The 19,449-nt window shown below is 39.4% G+C and overlaps 1 protein-coding gene across 2 annotated transcripts in view; it reads left to right on the top strand.

The window, feature by feature from the left end:
- The window catches only part of BBS7 (Bardet-Biedl syndrome 7), a 368,412-nt gene that overhangs the window by 264,840 nt on the left and 84,123 nt on the right, over nt 1-19,449 (top strand). For both annotated transcript variants that reach the window (XM_085641566.1, XM_085641567.1), the window contains exons 13-14: nt 8,283-8,348; nt 11,417-11,556. In XM_085641566.1, the coding sequence (XP_085497692.1) occupies nt 8,283-8,348; nt 11,417-11,556 (206 nt within the window). The remainder of the gene's footprint in view (nt 1-8,282; nt 8,349-11,416; nt 11,557-19,449) is intronic.

Below are 19,449 nucleotides of genomic sequence, written 5' to 3' on the forward strand. Positions count from 1 at the left end.
AATAGGCCCTGTGAAGAATATGGGTGGTGCCACTCTTTAGCGCTGACGTCATTTCTTTTCTTTCCGTGCCAGTCAGTGCAGATCTGGAGAGACGTACCTCCTGTTATTTTTTGACTCACTGTTACCTCAAATTTTTTCCAAGGCTTTTTTGAGATGTTCATCTCCTGGTGTGTTAGGAGTGTCCCCTAAGAAGCCAATAAACTTTAAACTGTGTGGTGCTTGTCACTGGCGGATGTCTATGACAGACCCTCGTTTGGTTTGCCTATGGTGTTTGGGACGGGACCATGACTCCAAGACCTGTGAGGACTGCAGTGCCATGAATCCCAAGGTGCTGTGTGAAAGGTCCCTAAAGTTCTTTGCCACCCATAGTCTGACAATCCTGAAATGCTCTCGATCCTGGTTACGAGGAAGGTCCCGGGACTGCACATGGAGCTGCTCCCAACGATCATCACGATCTAAGTCGTTGGGTAAGTCCCACAAGAGGAAGAAGTCTAAGAAGTCGAAGTTGTCTTTGACTTCCCAGCGCCAGTCCAAGTAATCGGACCAGGCATGGGAGCATCGGCACTCTAGGCCTCGCTCTGCGGTGGAGCCTGTGCCAGGGTTCCTGGAGCCAACGCGACCCCTGCCCATCTCAAGGAGTTTTTATATGGCCAGGCCCCTAATATTTATGTGGCCCAACCCCTGTGGCACACCTTCAGGTACTACAAGTGCGGGATCTGCCCATGCTGGTTCTCGGCTGGCGGGGCTACCATCAGCACCATTCGAGTCCCATGGATCCAGTGCTGGATCTGGAGCCGCGGTGCCCACTCTGACCAAGACCTTCTTCGACACCCGATCCTGTGCGCCACTGACGCCCCACTGCACCGCAGGCCACGTCGTCATACCAGACTCTGACATGGAGCTGGATAGCACTGACTCCTGCGCCGATTAGTTCCATTTATTCCAAATCGGAGCCAGTGCATTTTTCCTTTCACAGGTCTGGAGAGGGTGGCGATTTGGAGGGGGTCACAGTACCCTTATGCTTACCACCATGCTCTTGATGGACTAGAGGACAACTGGTACTAGAAACTGGTGTATGCCAATGGTTTGGACACTTCAACAGACACTCATCCTACCATTAGCTCAGGGATTCCCTGTCCTGCTTCATCCTTTGGGAAAATGGGGCGAAGCAGGACGGGGAATACCTAAGATAATAAGAGCGTGATGTAAGCGCATCGGCAGGTGAGGAGGTGTATGTACTAAAAGCCCCTCTACCTTGGACCTCATATGCGGACCCCTTGGACACAAAATTAGAAATCTGGGGTTCCGGATTGAACCGTTCAAGAATATACGGCAGTTGGGAAACGGGGATTATTCAAGTCTGTTTAAGAAGGGGGTCCAGTAAATAGACCATTCTTCGAGTCTGCAAAAGAAGTACAAGAATAAGTGCAAATATCAACTCCCCTTCATTCAGGGTATAACAATCAAATATACCACAAAGAAAAGTGAACATAATGACTGTCTTGATAAAGATGGAATAACCAGATACCCATCGAAACGCATCAACGCATTTCTATACATTATCCCGAGGACAAGTTGGACCTGTAGATACAAAATAGAGTATATGTATCCAGGCTAATCTTGCTAAAATCATTCCCAGGAAATTGTTGAGTTAAAAGACAAAGAGTACTGTCTATCATTGTTCGTCCTCCCTATTTTTTAGGGTTCTCTGTGGTAAAAGTGTCATAATATGTTATGTCCTGATTTGATGAATTGTATTGTTTTTAATTATGCTGATATGATGCATTGTGTTGTATTATAGGTGTTTTTATAATATTTGTGTTTTACTAATATTCATATGTACTAAAGAAATAAATTGACTTGTTTGCACTGCATGTTATAGTAGTATCATTGTTTGAGTGTTTCAGGGATTTTGAGTGAGATCTTTTTTGAGTCTATCTGTGTTTTATATGAATTAAGAATTCCACTATTGATAGGGGGTTCTTGTTGATTTGAGTGAATCAAGGGATGATTTGTTTTTTGTTACAAAACATTAGCATCATGACTAAACCAGGGTAGTTTAATTTGTACCCATACCTCTCGCATGATGTGCAGATAAGATTTTAGCTCTGGTTTCTCCAGATTCTTACCCTATATTGGATGAAACCTAACACTGCTGCCTGCTCAGCTGATTTCAAACCGAATGAATCTCTCATAAGGGTCCCAGGGACAAGCACAAGAAAGCGATCAAGAAAGCGGTTCTCTACCTTAGCCAACCCTTTCACTTTATAGCCCCACAGCTCTGCTCCATATACACCTGCTGCAAGTGCTTGTGCTCTATAGGCTTCGAGGGCTGGGCCAATTAGTTAGTTCCTCTGGCTTTTGGCAAAGCCCGTGTATGGACTCAAGGTTGCCTCACATTTAAGTTGCCGAGCTGACCAGACCAACTTGTAGTCAAACCTGATTTCTAAGTAATCATATAGATCCACGTAGTCCTACGGAGTTCCGTCGATTTTAAAGGAATTCCTAGATTTGGGGCTGTTTTACTATCATATATTTTGTATTTCCAGTATTAATCAGCAATTTCTTATTATTGCAGTAATTTTCAAAAGGATTCAAGATCTTGTGCATAGCTAGTTCTGTATGTGACAGAAGCACTCTTGTAATAATTTACAGCAATAAACAAACACTTTGGGCCTGATTCAGGAACTGCACTTTGTAGTACGTTTTCTGGTACTACAGTAATACTACAAAACTTAATACAAAGTGCTATTCACAAACTGCACTTTTGTAGTACCTTACACTTTTGAGTAAGTTTCTACTTTTCGGTATTCACAAACTGCACTTTTGTAGCAACCTACACTTTTGTAGTAAGTCCCTACCTCTATTAAGTTCTAAGAAAGGGTGTTAAAATACAAGTGGTTGGCTTTGTGAAGTGTTGTGCTTAATGCAAAAGGAAAGTTACTACAAAAGTGCAGTTTGTGAATACCGAAAATTGTAAAACGTACTCAAAAGTGTAAGTCATTACAAAAGTGCAGTTTGTGAATCTCAGTTTGTAGTACGTTTTGTAGCACTACTGTAGTACCTGAAAAGTGCAGTTTTTGAATGAGGCCATAAGTGTTTTTGTGCTGTAGACTGTCTATCATCTTTACAAAATAATTTGTTGGATGCACCCATCTTTTGTTCCTGACATACTTTCAGAATTTGAATTGATACATCCTGGAGATAGTGATGATGGCATACACTTTCCCCATACAGATATTTATTTCAGATTCATGCACTTGAGCGAAAGCACAATTTATGGCTTCTTTTCTGCACGTGGCCACCAGGGATATTACTCAAATATCTGTATGGAAGACCCTCTAGACTTCTGAAAGCATTTACTTGTTGCGTCCACTAGAAATACAAAATACGTATTTTGACAGGAAAATGTTAGCAACATGATTGTGTCCTGGATGCTAAATGTGCGTTTCCCTCCTTCCTTTTTTCCGTTGACTCTGCCTGACTTATTTGAAATAGAAAACAGCCTGTACATGTGAGCTGGGTAAAGTTACTTTTATGGTAATGCTTGTACCCAAAGATCTAGGTTCTCTTCTATTACCAAGGTCAACCCTCCCAACCTTCTGCTTTTAGTCCTAGTCCATCTTTAAAAGTCAAACTTGAGGGACATGTGGTGCCAAGCTTTGTTTTTTTTTTGCTTCTGGAAACCATTTTCTGTCCTTTCTCTGGGCAGCTGGATTCTCACATTGTACTTTATTGTAGTTGCATTGGCATAGTGCTTCATACTACTGCCTCGTCAGTAATATGTATATGAATTAACATTTTGATGGTTTGCTTTGTTTTGCCTTTTAACGTGGTAACAGCGCTATGATGACATTTTATTGCAATGGTTTTAATTAACTGTGCTAATTTAATAAACTAAACTAAACTCATACAACTGATGCTGTACATCAGTTGTATGCACATTACCAGATGATTAGTAAGCTTAAGTGTAGGAGATTGCTTGTTTGGAATAGTGTTGTACTGGAATGCTATCTATGTAGGCAGCGCTTTGGTGTCCTGCTTGAGTGACTAAAATGGTGCTCTTACTGGTCTCTGGTCGCTGCACCTAATAGCATAGTGGGGGCAAGAAAAGAGAGGGAGAGAGAATGCACAGTCACATCAATGTCCGGTATTCTGCAGGTCCCTTATAAGATTCTCATTTACAGGCGAAACCACCAGTCCACGGCCTTTGCTGGCTGAGGCAATAAAGACAAATGGTCTATATAAACCTATAGAGACCAGTGACAGAGAGGAACCCCAAGGAATAGACTACAATTTAGTTATCTATCATACCAGCTCTAATTGTAATGAGAGAGTTTATAGTGCTGTCAAGTATCCAAACAGTGACAGATGGCAGATCTCTTTGATCACTGTATGTTTGTTTTCTTAGTATTCCATGGGATTGGTTTAAGAGTGTTGAGGGTGGCTATCCAAATATATGGGCAGATCCTATAGCCTGCCCTTATCACAAGTGGCTGTGATATGAACGCTCAACTGGCACACCTTGTGGGGACAGAAAAGCAACTTTGGTTTGGCACCGGTTACTGGCAATTGCCATAAATGTTTTATGAGACAATCCGGGAGAACTTTATGTTTTGTCCAAGGCATGCTCTTATTAAAGTCAGACTTGGTAGCACAGAATTTCATGGCACTGACAACAGAGGTTGTTACATTTAGTGGTGCCAGCCCCTGGTTTGGTCTTGCATCCTTAACTTTGATAGAGCCAGCTCTGTACTTTCTTCCTGAACTTCCAATGGGCTTCTATGTTTCTTAATTTGACTTGCAGAGATTTTTAAATTGTTGCCATCTATACTGAGAATGAAGTTATAACACTGCTCTTCTTAAAAGAATGATAGTTATATGAGTTACAAGACTTGAGCAGCTTGTTCTATTCTTGGAGTATCAGTGGAATTTAGCTTGGGGGAACAGTTGGACTTTGCCTTGGATAGACCTTTGGATAATATAGAGTGCCTTGAAGGCATACAGTGTGGCTCTAGGTAGCTAGTTACATGCATGGAGCACCAGTGTGATGTGGGTGACTGTGTGGGAGTGGTCTTGTTGTGGTACTTTGAATCCGTTGGAGTTTGTGAAATAAGAAGAGGAGTACCCCTAGATATAAACCACCCATGTGATCTACCTAAATAAGTCTGATAATGTCTTGTGGTGAAGTGATTTTTGTGTTTTCTGCTTATGTACCTCCACTTCATTTCATTTATTTTTATATTTATATATCTTAGTGCACATTTTTCAGTTATAAACATGTACAGCATTCAGTATTGATTGCACATGTGCAACATCCTTCATTAATATGTAAGAATTTATATGATGTATAGTGTGTCCTAGAATTTAGTGAATGTGCAACAGAATTCATATGCAAATTCTTGCATTCATTGGCAGGTTTGCTCTTTTCAAAATAATGAGAAAAGTGTACTTAAGACTGTTATAGCCAAGTATTATGGAGGTGGGAGTGGGGGGGATCTTCCCCTACCTGTGATCATGCAAGATGCATTGAACACATCCCTAGCAAAGGGTGTCAGTCCTCAGAGCTGGCCGGGCCTAATCAGCTCAGAAATGCCACAACTGAGACAAAAAGAGAATGTCTGCAAGTACTGAAGCTAATTAAACAACAATCCTATTGTTTGAATAAAGTATGTGGGCTAGAAGCTACCTAAAAAAAACAAAAGTGTGCTAAGACAGGTTAGCAATGGGCTAGAAGGGAGGGGTTAATTATCAAAGACTGTTTTCATCGTTCAGTGGCATAATTTACTGAAACAATCACGGTGTTGCAGTTCTTTTTAATGTTTTGCTTATTGCTTTTTTTGGCACTATCAAGTTTATATTTATACTTACATTTATACACATTATCTGCACTAAACTAGAATGTTAAGCTTAATTAAGTCCTTAAAATATATGGTGTGGATTCTTGTGTGTGCTGATCCACAGTAAAAGGAATTTTGGAGCTGATTAATAATAAAACAAGAAAAACTTGGTTGTTTGTTGCCCGGATCACACCAACTTCGGGTAATGCTTAGGTAGTGTGTGGGGTAACAGTCCATCAGATTCCATGTCCCTACTTGGCAGGTTGGCTCAGCCTGTCCTAACCAGAAGATCTAGTCTTTCTAGAAACTGATCTATATTTTGCAAAGGTGCAAAACTGTATCACTAGTTAATCTAAGCAACTAAGGTGTGGGAAGATGTGTTGTGTACAAAGCACTTATTGTGACTTGCTTCTTATATGAGATCAGGGACAAATATCAAGCATGATCACATCAAATTCTCCAGCACTGGAGCTTTCATAGATCCAAATGTTTGAGTCCTTCTGTGTCGTTGATGGAGTCAAACTGTAACTCTGCAAGATTAGTACAAAGGGCAATATGCTTGGAGGTCCTTAAAGCAGTGCCTCTTTAGTAGTACATTCTTGTTATTGGAAAAGAGGCAAACTTCCGCCAGTGATGTGAGAGTGCCCAACTAATTCTGCTTGCAGCCATCTCACCCCAGAGTTCCTCTTCACATCATGTGGAAAAGCAGTCTCAGAGCTTTGCTCATTGTTTGGACAGATACGTCTAATTTCTACTTCAAAAAACTGGAAATAACTACTTCCATAGGTTGTGTGTGTTGGACCTATCATCCACTTCCTTTGGATTTGGTAAATAATTTCTGACATGGAAAAAGCTTCTAAAAGGAGCCTCTTCAAGATGAATCTTTTTGAATGGTTCACAGAGGATGTGAATCTACTGTTGCACCCAGATCACAAACCAAACGACTGTAAGATTAGCAGGTCATTCTCACAAAAACAACCTCAATGTCTGTGAGGAAAGACTTCCAAGATAGCTAAAGAAAAATTCAAAGCAGCTAAAACCCCCTCTTCGGTAAATGAATTTGCGTCAAAGGACTCTGCTATACATTAAGAATACTTGGAGAAGTCCAAAACTTCAAAAAAGCATCTTCAAAGGAATCAGCCTTCATCTCGTAGGAGCCTCAGAGAAAAGCATAGTTGATCCTATTGTAAACTGCACCACTGTTAATGGTTTCATCATCAATTTAGAAGGGTACCATTTATGTTGTTGTCAACCTGGTCGATGACCCACCGTTAGACAGATAGGAAGAAGCAACCATCGATGAAACCACCCCGAACAGCAACCCCATGTGCGACAATGCCACAGACTAACAGTCCATTGACGACTATCCTATTATCAACAACCTCATTGATGAAGACGTCTTCGAAAGTAGTCCCATCGGTTTTCAGCAACAGTAATTCTGTCAACCTCAGACTGTCTGCAGTTTTCATACTTCTCCAAGTAAAAGTCCATCTCAGCCACCCACAAAACTCCTGAAAACATAAGCAGAGGAAGCTGGCCCAAATGGCCCGTGACGCAGCTGATAGTCCATGCCATGTAAAAATAAATATCAGGACACTGAAGAAGAGCATGGAAACTTGGCTCATAAGAGTTCAGAGGAGCAACATTTTGTGTACCACTCACCTATCTTATGTTTCAAAACGATGACTAGTCAATAATTGTGCTCATTACGATCACCATTACAAACTTCAAAGAAGACTATAATAATGCCAGAAAAGAGGCTCCTGATGCAGGTGACGATGGACCCTATTGAGAACCTCTATCACAGAACGGATTATTACACCCATTTTTCTACAGAACTACACTTTCAGCCTGCACACCAACCTTCACCCTCCCATCAAAACGTACCTCGGCCTCCACAAGAAAACCGAAGCCTAGGCTGAAGGCTTAACAGCCAGATTACACAGCACCACCCGCACATCTAATGCCCTTACCCCAGAATCCACATTTTCCTGATGCCACCAAGCCCTTTGAAGGTAGATACATCAAATGATGACCAGCACTTTGATATTGAGGAAGGAGAGCTCCTTGATCCTTCCAGAAGACAAGGAGAAAAGGGAGATGACTATATCATCTTAATAGCGGAGCCGCCAATACCTCTTCTGAGATACTCGCCATCTGATGACGACTCCAGGTTTGAAGTCATGATTTGTTGTAATAGATCTTATATAAGTTGGTTCAGGTTGGTCAAACTGAATTTTCCCTATGATCTTTGTGACTGCATCAATTAAAGAGAAAACTCGACACTTGAAGCACCAGAGTCACCATATGGTAGAATTATCCTATTATTTAGTCTCTCTAATAAGTATGTCTGTAACACATATATTTGTATCTTAAACATTTTTATATAATTATCTTTTTATGATAGCCTTTTCTAAATAACTGCACTTAAATTCATTGCAGCCAAATGGCAACTTCCTCCTTGCAACCTATCGATGTCAAGCAAACACCACCCGGCTAGAACTTAAGGTACAGCAATTAATACGATGTGGTTTCCTTTCACATTTGATTTTCTTCTTGCTTAATAATTTATGCCATGACAAATGCTGATGTTTCATAATTTGGAATTTTAGGATTTCTGTTCAGTTAATCCAAGTTCTCTGATGTCGTACAATACATAACTGGATATAGTACTGCATGAAACATTGAGTAATAATCTGTAGTTGAGTATAGGTACATGTCAGATCCAGTGATGTGCCATAGGGATAAGCACACTAATTATTTCTTATCCATGTACTCAAACCTGCAGAGGACTGCTTTAAACAAAACGTGTTTTCATTTGTGGGCTTTTGGTTGCCCTAGCACAGTCAGCTGGTTTCTGTTGGACTTAAACTGTATACTAGTGTACACAATGAGCAAAGAGAACTTTGTATTCAATTCCATAATAACATTCTCATTACATTTACTTATAGTTATGTTATAACCAAGTGGTTCTTAACCTTTAGATGTCTGTACTCCCCCCCCCCCCCCTTAATCATTACTGGATTTTGAGGGCCCCCACTGAATAATTATTGGAATTTAGGGAACTCTACTGAGTCATTGCCAAAAGCTGGGGACCACGGAGTAAGCAATTTCAATGATTTGAACAGCAAGACAATACACAAGCATTCATCAAATAAATACACAAATGTTGAAATGTTTCATTTAATTCACAAATATAAAAAAATTTAAATCTAGATTTTAACAAGGAAGGTGGAAATTAATTTAACTCTCTAATCGCCTATTTTCTATACTGTTTGATGCACTTGCACTTCTAATCAGTCTGAGGATACCAACTTAATTTTTAGCCTCCTATTTGAAACTTCTTCACAATTACAGAACGTTTAAAATTTTTCAGTTTGGTTTTTCATTTACATACACTATACATAATTTTCAAGCAGTTGCAGACCCCATGAGTAGGCATCGCAGACACCCGGGGTCCCCAGACCACAGGTTAAAAACCTCTGTTAATTTGATGCTTTATATTCAAGGCATCTTCTCCTATAAAGAAGTAAGTACAGTATTTAAGAAAATAAATCAGCCCGCTGTCCAGGTGACTTGTTCTACACATACGGGTTGTCTCCTTTTTCAATTTAATGGGAAATGGCAAGAGTGCACATATGCACAGGAACAGGTGCTTGTGGTGTGTGATGTTCACATGAGTGAGCAGTACCAGCATGCTAAGCTCTGTCTCAATATAGCTGTAAAAGCAGCTTCTGATCCTGCCACTAGGTGACTGGGATGCTCACAGATTGATAACACGAAAATAGCCTACATATTAGAACTTTGGAGTTGTGGAGTCAACATAAAAGTTACTTTATCCTTTTTCCCTTTGCTGAAATAGTGGGCTTCTGGACTTCCATGTGTCCACTTCTTGTGTCACTTCATGTTTACCTTTTTAAAAAATATATATTTTTTCCTATTAGCAGGAAAGGTCACATCTGTGGCTCATGCAGGTTGTTCAACTTAGAAATTACCCTTTAGAGCAGCTCTTACTGAATATGCTCAGCATCTAACATTAGGACAGCAAATCCACCTTCCACAACAAATCAGGAGTGCTGGCTAAGTGGACTAACCCCCCAAAAACCGATCCAAAGAGAAAAAGGGAAAGAAGAAGGGAATCAAAGGACTAGACTCAAGAACAGATCTGCTAAAGAGGCCGGAAAGACCCTCAGTTAAGAGCTAAGTGGCATAATTAGGAATATTTACTAGAATTTAGTTATAAGACTGCAAATCATAATAGACTCACGGAGCTCCCCCATACTATAGTCCAAAAGACTATGTATCTGTCATCAAATTGCAGTAAAAACCAAAAGACTGTCCTCATGCTTAACCAAATCTCTGTTTCAACAATCAGTCATAATTCTGGATACCATGCTTAATGTCTGTAGGTTTAGAGGATTAAGATTTTTCCACTCCCAGACAGTAATGAGTCTAGCCATGTTACTACACACAAAAATAATAGTTCAAATCTGAGTGTCCATTAGCAAGTAGTGAAACTCATCCCAAACAAGGCAAGCTACACATCATCCCTGTTGTATTGGAGTTTGTCCTCTGATAGTAAAGGCTCACACCTTTCCCACATTCTACTAAAGCAGGACACACCCAAAACAGCTGGCAGTCTTTCATCCCATCTATTGGAGATGCGATAGAACCTCCACGTTGGTTGGATTGATTCCGTTTTCTGGGGTATTGTACCTCAGGTGAATAGACCTGAACTTCTGCCCCTTGTATTTTGCTGTAAGCCCCTTCTTAACTAATACCCAACTATTCTAGCTCGTCCTTCCACATTTACACATAATCAGAATAGACCAGTCTTCATTATTAAGGTTCTCCAACTCTTCCAGAATAACATACACCCGGGAGGTACCCTGCTGCTCAATTTCTTAAGGCCAGACAGCCATTTCTATTATATGTTAAAGATTCTTTATGAATCCACTTATGCTATTTCTACAAAGAGTGAATTTAGCTCTGCATACATCAAAAAATATAGATGGCCCAATTTTAACAAGGATTTCTGATAGTAAACAGATATACTCATTTGAGTTGAAATAAAATACCTTGTATAGAAAATTCTGCATCAACCATGAATGACTCTAGGCTAAAGATATGTGAGATTGCAGTCCAGTAGAAATCATGATTCCAAAGTTCACAAAATTAGGAACGGTGCTCACAAAAATGTTATAAGATAGATGGAGGAAACGTTGGCAGTAGAAGTTAATCCAGAATTATTTCAAATAATATGTAAAAGCATAGTGACCCAGCGGAAATTGAAAATTGTTCAACTGTGTTTCAAAAGTTAAAAGATATTCACAGTTTAAATAAAATGTTGAAATAAAATACTGCATTTATACTGCAACATCACTATCAGTGGAGTGCAAACAGTTGATTTTTAAAATGCATTTATTTTGTTAGGCAACAACCACTCTTATTTGCAGGGAGTTACACCTTGCTAATGTTTCGCATTCCAAGTCTGTATTAGGAGAAGGCTTTTTATTTGAATGATTTCCACTAGCAACATTCTTGTATCTCTCACTTTATATGTTTTACTCACACAGATAAGATCTATTGAAGGGCAGTATGGTACAATGCAAGCATATATAACTCCAAGAATCCAACCCAAGACCTGCCAAGTCCGTCAGTATCAGATTAAACCCTTGTCACTTCATCAGAGAACTCACTCTATTGACCAAGACAGGTATGTGGAAAGAGATTGCATTATTAATCTTTTAGTAATAGATACTGCTAGACATGTGAACAAGAAGAGAACTTCCAAAGATGGTGTACTGGTATAACTATTGTTGGTTCCTTTCTAACAATGTACTTCCTAAAAGAGTATCTATTATCCTTCTAGGTAAATGCCTGTGCAAGTCATACCACCCTGGACTAAATTTTTAAGGTGTAAATTGTGTGTCCCAGTTGCATTTTGGGACATTTCTATTCACCAGCAATTCGCCCACCCACACAAGCGTGATACAGTTTTCCATTGAAACAAGTGTATGAAAACAGAATAGTAGAAAATGTGTTACTATCAATTTAATTGCTCTCTCCTTTTTGGTTTGCAAATGTAAGCCAGTATGCAAGAAAGGACACATTTTGCAAGATTCCCTCTGAAGCATGGGTAGCCCCCAATTCTGAGTTATACAAATAATCACTAGTCCTAAGCCACAATAAAGAAATGCATGTTTCCTTCATTCCCATTTTTTACTAATTAGATTTTACCATAAGAATTGATACATGGTAGGTACACAGTGAAAAATCACTAAAGCTGCTGCTCAGTTGTATTGCATGTTTTTGGACAACAACATGCATATTACTTATCCCTGCAACCAGAAGAGCCTGGCAGACATAGTGATATATTGCTTTTGTATATCTGACATTGGGGAAATAATTACAGATGAAAACATTGTCACCTATTTTTTTTTTTCCCAAAGTATTTCCAATTATTGTTTGATTTAAACAATTTGGTTTCTCTGGGAAAACCATGAGAAATCCATACAAATGACTCCTTGCTGAACTGCAGAATTTGCCTACTTTACAGAAATGTATACCTTTCTGGGTTTACTCATAAGTTTTCTGTTTTTACCTCAATCTGCAAGTAGTTAAAAACTAAAAAGGAAAAATTGATTAGCACTTAAGTAAATGCAAAAACTGTGGTAAAATGATTTTCTCACACAACTCAACTTGTTTTCCGTTCTCTTCTCCTCCATTCAACTGATATGCTGCATTGTGCTTTGAAACTGGATTGGCAGTTTTGTAGGAGGCTGTCGTTGATTTAGCCTTCCAATTAAATTGTGATTGCTGTAGCAATAAATTAGTTATTGGCGAGCTCTTCAAGATGAAGTGTCCTGTTTTGCTTCCTAAAGCTGCCATGTGAAGAAAGACATTTCATAGTTGTAGATAGGTAGACTTCATTTTGAAGTGTTGTATGGGCAATCAGAATGTCAGCAAGATCTGTGTTGGAGAGCTCCTTCATGGGGGTCCAGTTGGGTATGTTAAGCAGAGGGTATTGTTAAGGTGGAGTTAATAATAGTGCATCTACACTACACTTACTTTGACAGTATTTTCGTGGTCGATTTCATGGTCATAATAGGCCTGCAGCTTAATATTTCAACCGTGAATTTGGGACATCCTGTGGTGCTGAGGAATCAATACAGCTTGATACAGTGACTGAAGTTGTCTATTTTATCTGTTGAAAATATAAGGTGGTGGCTTCTCATCTGCGAGTACAGTGAGAGCATTAGTTTCCTTACATATGACTGCTTCCTGAAAGCTCTGTCCTGTAATTGGTTGTTTTCACCGTAGACTGTGGACATTTGTGCATAGTCCTGAACCTTCTAAAATAAACTCATAGTAGAACAGAGACTTCAGTTGGTTGGTGCATTGATGAAAAGTGCTCTGATGCATCTCCCAACATCTAGAGAAGAAACTGAGTTTATTAGGTTGCAGCATAATGGCATAGTTATGATGAGGCTTCTACAGTGATCAATGAGGACTCTATGGTGAAAATATTGTGGCAGCTTAAATACAGTCTGAATGTTGTGGATATAGGACGACAACCAGTTAAAGGATAGGACCTTTCCTCTCCCAGAATGTCAGGTTGAAGAGGTGACTTTGTTTTAATCTGGCATTTGGAAGGCCCCCTGTAAGAACTGAATGTAAGTGGCTTTTCAGAGATATCTCCCCATCAGTTTGTTGACAGCCAGGGTGATATGATTGACTGAGACATTTTTTATTTTCTTGGTGCATGGCAGGCATGGTCTGGTGTTCAGGAATAATACAACTCTTATGCACAATGTCAACAATTGCAGGGTAGTTGACTCCTTGAAGTTGTGCCGTAAAGTCATGATGCTTCATCATTGGGGACTATACTTGGGCATCAATGTCCAGGATAATCATAAGCAGGTCTTAAAGAATTACTGCACAAAATCTACACTGCATGGGGGTATCCTCAGCAGAATCTCTTTGCAAATGTAGGTAATGCCCAGACTTTGCACCCAGGTGATACCAGCAAGGAACTAAGGGGAACGTTTTTTTGATTGACTAGTCAGAGAGGTTTCTGTGCATACTTTCTCTGATGCTTCTGATGCCACGTAATCCTAGTAACCCTGACAATGTTAAAGCTCGGCGGAGTGGTTTGGCACTGTCATTATGATGACAAAATCTGCATTTTACAGGAAACCCTGAAATACTTCCCTGTGAAATATAGGGTTTTATACTTCTGCATTTTGTCCAGTAAAAGCACTAAAGCGTTACTCTGGTGGTGATAGCACCAGGGTAGTTAGAGTTAGATCAGACTTTTCATAACTTAGGTGTTGTTCAAACAGTCTATATGAAACTTTCCTTAAAAAAATGTATTGATTTTATCAGATTCATGGAAAGTTTTGCACTGATCAATCAAGCGGGGGCTAACAAAAGGGGTGGGGGTGTCCCAAATGATTTCCCATTTTAAATCTCGTAGGAAATTCTTTTCTCAGATACAGAAAAAACAGCTGGACGGATTTACACCAATTTTGGCAGACAATTAGAACTTTACTCAGAAAGTCTGTTTTTCTTTAGTTTGTGCAAATCCAGTCAATAGTTTTATTTAGAAATCTGCATTTAAAAAGGTGCTTGTAGTGGTTAACCTCCACAACAAATTATCAATATCTGGACTGTTGGTATCCAGATATCCTCTGACTGGCCAGTTTAAATGGTAAATTCTTATTGGCTGGCCATGACATGGCCATGGACAGTATGTTGTGGAAGCCATTACAGGACCCAGAGACATTGTCCCCGCATTCTGAAAATGAATTAAAAAAACATTTAAGTGGCAGGAGGAGCATGCCCTTATCCTCCCATAGACATGTGGATAGGCCTCAAAGGGACCGCCTCTTGATTGGCTGGCCACAACATGGACAGCATGTTGTGGCAATCATTACAGGACTTAGGGACATGGTGTCTCCATTGAAGTGCACTGTAGTGCATACCTGTTTGGATCGCAAAAGGAAACATGTATGATGCGCCATAACAAATTTTAGTCTCAATATAAAACGTTTGTTAGTGATATCATATTAAATTTAGGGACTGTGGAGTGTTCTAAGGTGATTTTACACAATGAAAAAATGCTGATTCTCTGCTAGGGTCTGATGAAGCATTTTTTTTCAAAGAAAATTGTTTTCTCTCATTTTTTTCGCGTAGAGGGTAATGGAAGGTGCTCCAGAAACTAAAATTACAACACATTTTCTATAATTTCATACTATCTTCCTTAGCCATGTAAGAACAAAGTCTGATATTCTGAATACAATGTACTTGCAGCAGCACCTTGTCAGTTGATTCTCTAGATTTCAACTGCGGCTGCAGCTTCACCACTGCATTCTAAAGAAAAGCTAGAGTGATAATATTCTGTATTTGGCACAAAAGTGCGCAACACCTGAACAACATTGTGTTGAAAAGCTGTAAAACTGAAACCATTTCCTAGAAAAGATACTGCAGTGAGTGAACAAAATGAGGGGTTCCTTTTTATTGTAGAAATTATAGTTAGTGCTCTAGAAAGGTAAAATGAGGCCACATTTCAAATAAATTCTCAAATATCTTCTTCATCAATGTCAGAAAAAATTACTGATATGACATACGTTCAACTCCAGCAGCAGCCTGTCAGCTAATTACCCATTGTTCTACAGTAGCTTTACCACAGTGTTCTAATGAACAACTAGAGCACAAACAATCTGCATTTATGACAAGAATGTGGCACACCTGAATGCTACCCTAATGGAATCAAAGCTGTAAAACTGACAGCATTTCCTTTAGAGAAGAGAGGGTTCATTTTGTCATGGAAATTATGGTTAGTGCTCTAAAATAGCAGTTCTTAACCTTTTGACTTCCGTCGACCCCCACTGAATCACTACTAGAAGCCGGTGACCCCCGCCTATGCAATTTATATGATCAGAACCCAAAAAGGAAATGCACAAACCTACAGAAGCAAGCATACATCAAACAAATACACAGTTTATGAAATATTTTCTTTAATTAACAAACAAAAATCAAACTTTTTATTTTAATGGGGAGGTTGGAGTTTTTCAGAACTTGGGTTTCTTTCTAAAAGACATAACAATATATAAGGGCTCCACCATTTCATTTGACTTTTTTTCCTCCTAATGCCTTCTCTTTTTTTTGTCAGAGTATGCTAGTGCTTCAATTGATGCCACTAATTATCCATACTACTGTTTGCTGTACTTGCACTGTTCCCACACATTGTTGTGTAGCTCCTATATTAGTTATACAGAATCTGCGCTTTTGGACAGCTTACACTGTAAGATTGGTGACAGACTGACTCTGAACACCCCCACCGGGTATGTTGGCCTTTAGTACCAACTAGCCCACAGTGCCATTAGAATCTCCTCTTACCAAGGAGATAATAGTTCTTGGGAACCCTCGAACATGACAACCCTGATCCCTCAGGACCTTGGAAACAATATACTACTTTTCGCTCAGTCACTCATGCCTACTTAGTTTTGTCTCAGAGAGATACACAGAATAAACAGGCTGGGCGTTTTCAATAAGTATTTATTGAACATTTGTTATTCAGGTGTAGAAGAGATGAGCTGCAACAACCGTTAGACAGTATAAGATGTAAATGATTAGCAGTACTATAAAGGTAAATGGATGGTATAGCTCTACCATTTTACAATAATCATGAATACATATGAATATATAAAACACATGATAAAAAGATGCGTACTCCTACGATGCTTCCCTAACTAGATGTACCTACGTTTACCTAGCATGTGTATGGGTGTTTTAGCCAAGAATCCCTCTAGGATTTAGTCAACCCCATTACTTGAAGTGAGAGACTGTGGGACCCCGTCTTGGTCTCGAGTTGGACACCCCGCGAGGGATGTTCGACCACTGCGAGCTGGATTGTCTGCATGCAGGAACCTCAGCGTCTCTGGTCAGCGTGTGGGCCGGGAAGTCTCGGACTCCTCTCCCTATCTTAGCAAGATGTGATGTCTATATAGCCATAGGTCACTCCAGGGGTCCTACCTCGCTGTATTACTGTGTGGGCCTAAGGATGACGTCGGGCATGAACTTTATACATGAATATTATACAGGAGATGGTAGTCCTGCTGTGCTTCCGAGAATCCTCCTGCATAACGAATGAGAATTCAAACTAGGTCAAACCTGTGTTCTGAATGCAGTGTCATATCTAGGTAAAAGGTCTATCACTGTAAACCATTACAAGTGTAATGAAGGAAGAATATAGGCGAAGGGTAATGAAGTTACCGGGCCTATATTATGGTACCTATATGGAATATAACAAAATCAAGCTATGGATACCAATTTAAATTTTAGCCTCAACTTTCATATTTCTTCACATTTACAGTGCATTTTAAAACTTTCAGTTTTGTTATTTTATCAATCTACTAATATTATTTAATTTTGTAGACTCCCTATGTAGGCGTTGCAGGGCCCAGGTTAAGAATCACTGCTCTATAAAGCTAAAATGTGGACACATTTTCTTTAAGTTCTCAAATACCTTCCTCATCCGTGTCGGAAAAATAGTCTGGTATGCAGAGACAAACATCTACTTCCAACACCAGTAACAGCCAGTCAGTTGATTTCCCAGTTTTCTACTGCAGCTTCACCACAGTGTTCTAATGAAAAAATAGGGCTCTAAAATTCTGCTTTCTTGACAAAAGTGGGACACATCTTGATGGAATACAATCTGTAAAACTGACAGCATTTCCTACCTACAGCAAGTGGATGAACAAATTAAAGGTTTTTTTATGTCATAGAATTTATGCTCATGCTCTACAAACCTAAACTGAGGACACATTTTTATGAGTTCTCAAATATATTCCTTATTTATGTCGGTAAAACATTTTGGCAAGCAGTGAAACTTACTTCCAACGCCAGCAGCAGTCTTTCATTTAACACCCTAGTGACCATCTGCAGCTTCACCACAGAGTTCTAATGAACAACTAGAGCACTAACATTTAGTTTTCAAGACAAAATTGAGGCACTTCTGACCGCCATTTTGTTTGAATAGAATATGTTGAATTTAGAGCCTATGCTTCGAAGGAGGCTTAAGTAAATGATAATTGAGATGTTAATGCAGGTATGAAACCAGTGGGTTAAAAATGTGAGTGGGTATGGGTTTTTAGTAAGGCATAATGGATCTTTAAAGGGGGTAAAAATAGTTTTAGAGGGGTACATCATCTCCTTTCTACATCTGCTTACTCACCCTACCCATCTTCTCTGTTGCTTGATAGCGCCCTATTTTTGAAATAGTAAATATGTTGGTAGTCCACATTTGTGCACAGTGAGGGTTGGAAACCAGTGCAGAGTTGATCACAGTGTCTAGCCATGAGGCCAAGCCATCCCAGCAACCTTTGTTACGTAGGTTGTGCGCAGTGGTGGTTAGGACGCCCACTAAGGATTAGACACAGACCCAAACCCCACTGCACGCGGAGAATGGTCTTGCGCAGCAAGGTTGGGAACTGGAAAATTTAGAATATCTAAAATATGAAAGAAAAACTGAAATTTTCTGAAACAATTGAAGGCTAGAGGGACGTTATAGTTAAGCCTTGAAATGAAACTAGACCGAACGTTAAAAAAACACAGAAATATGCCATATATAGTTTAGTCAATTAACTATAACTTGCGCCCCATCATACATTGCTAATGACCTAACATATGACATCTCTCGTGACAAGTTAAATGAAATTATTGATGAATCACTCAGTCATTAGATTTAAACAATAATGTTGTTTAAATTACTAATAAGTACCACAGTCCCGAAGATAATAGGGGGAATAAAGGGGAGGGGACATCTTAAAAGTGTTAGTCCCATTTCAAATCCCACTGGATTCTTCCTTATTTCCCATTTTAAATCCCACTGGATTCTTCGCTCTTCAACACAGAAAAAATGGTGGAGCTGAATGACAACAAATTTGGCAAGAAAAATGAAATTTACTCAAGGATTGTGGTTTTGTTGGTGAATCCATAACTCGTACAACTGCCACGCAAACCATACATTGCACACAGTATGCACTGCTTATGATCACACTACATTTACAACAATAAACAACACCAAAAAGTCAACACATGCTCAAACCAATAAATTATACTACATCTATAGTTGCCTCAAAGTAAAGTGGATAATGTGATATTTATTCTCATCCATAAGAGATGATTCACAGCATTTGTAATTGCACCTGTTTCATTGAGTTCATGAGCACCACATTTGGAGTGCAAGTTATGGTTTCATGGCTGTTATGCGAGTTATGCATTTTTATCATAACCATACCTTGTGATTTCCTGTGGGTTTAAGGTTTTACTTTATAATGATGGCTGCACTTTAAGTTTTTGGGGTGAATATTAAATATGTATATATATATTTTTTTCCCCATATCTTTTGCGGATTTATAAAGCGCATAGCTACCCGAAGGCTTCTCAGCGCTGTGTAAGTCTAAGTAAGCACCTTCAAGTCTGACGTTCATGCCAAGGAATTATTTAGAATAAAGCCAAGTTTTGAGAAGCTTTCTGAATATAATTTCATTAGGCTCGATTCTCGAACCTATTGCCATTGAATTCCATAGTTTGGGGGACA

Source organism: Triturus cristatus, chromosome 2_2, assembly GCF_964204655.1.
Source record: "Triturus cristatus chromosome 2_2, aTriCri1.1, whole genome shotgun sequence".
NCBI classification, from domain to species: domain Eukaryota; kingdom Metazoa; phylum Chordata; class Amphibia; order Caudata; family Salamandridae; genus Triturus; species Triturus cristatus.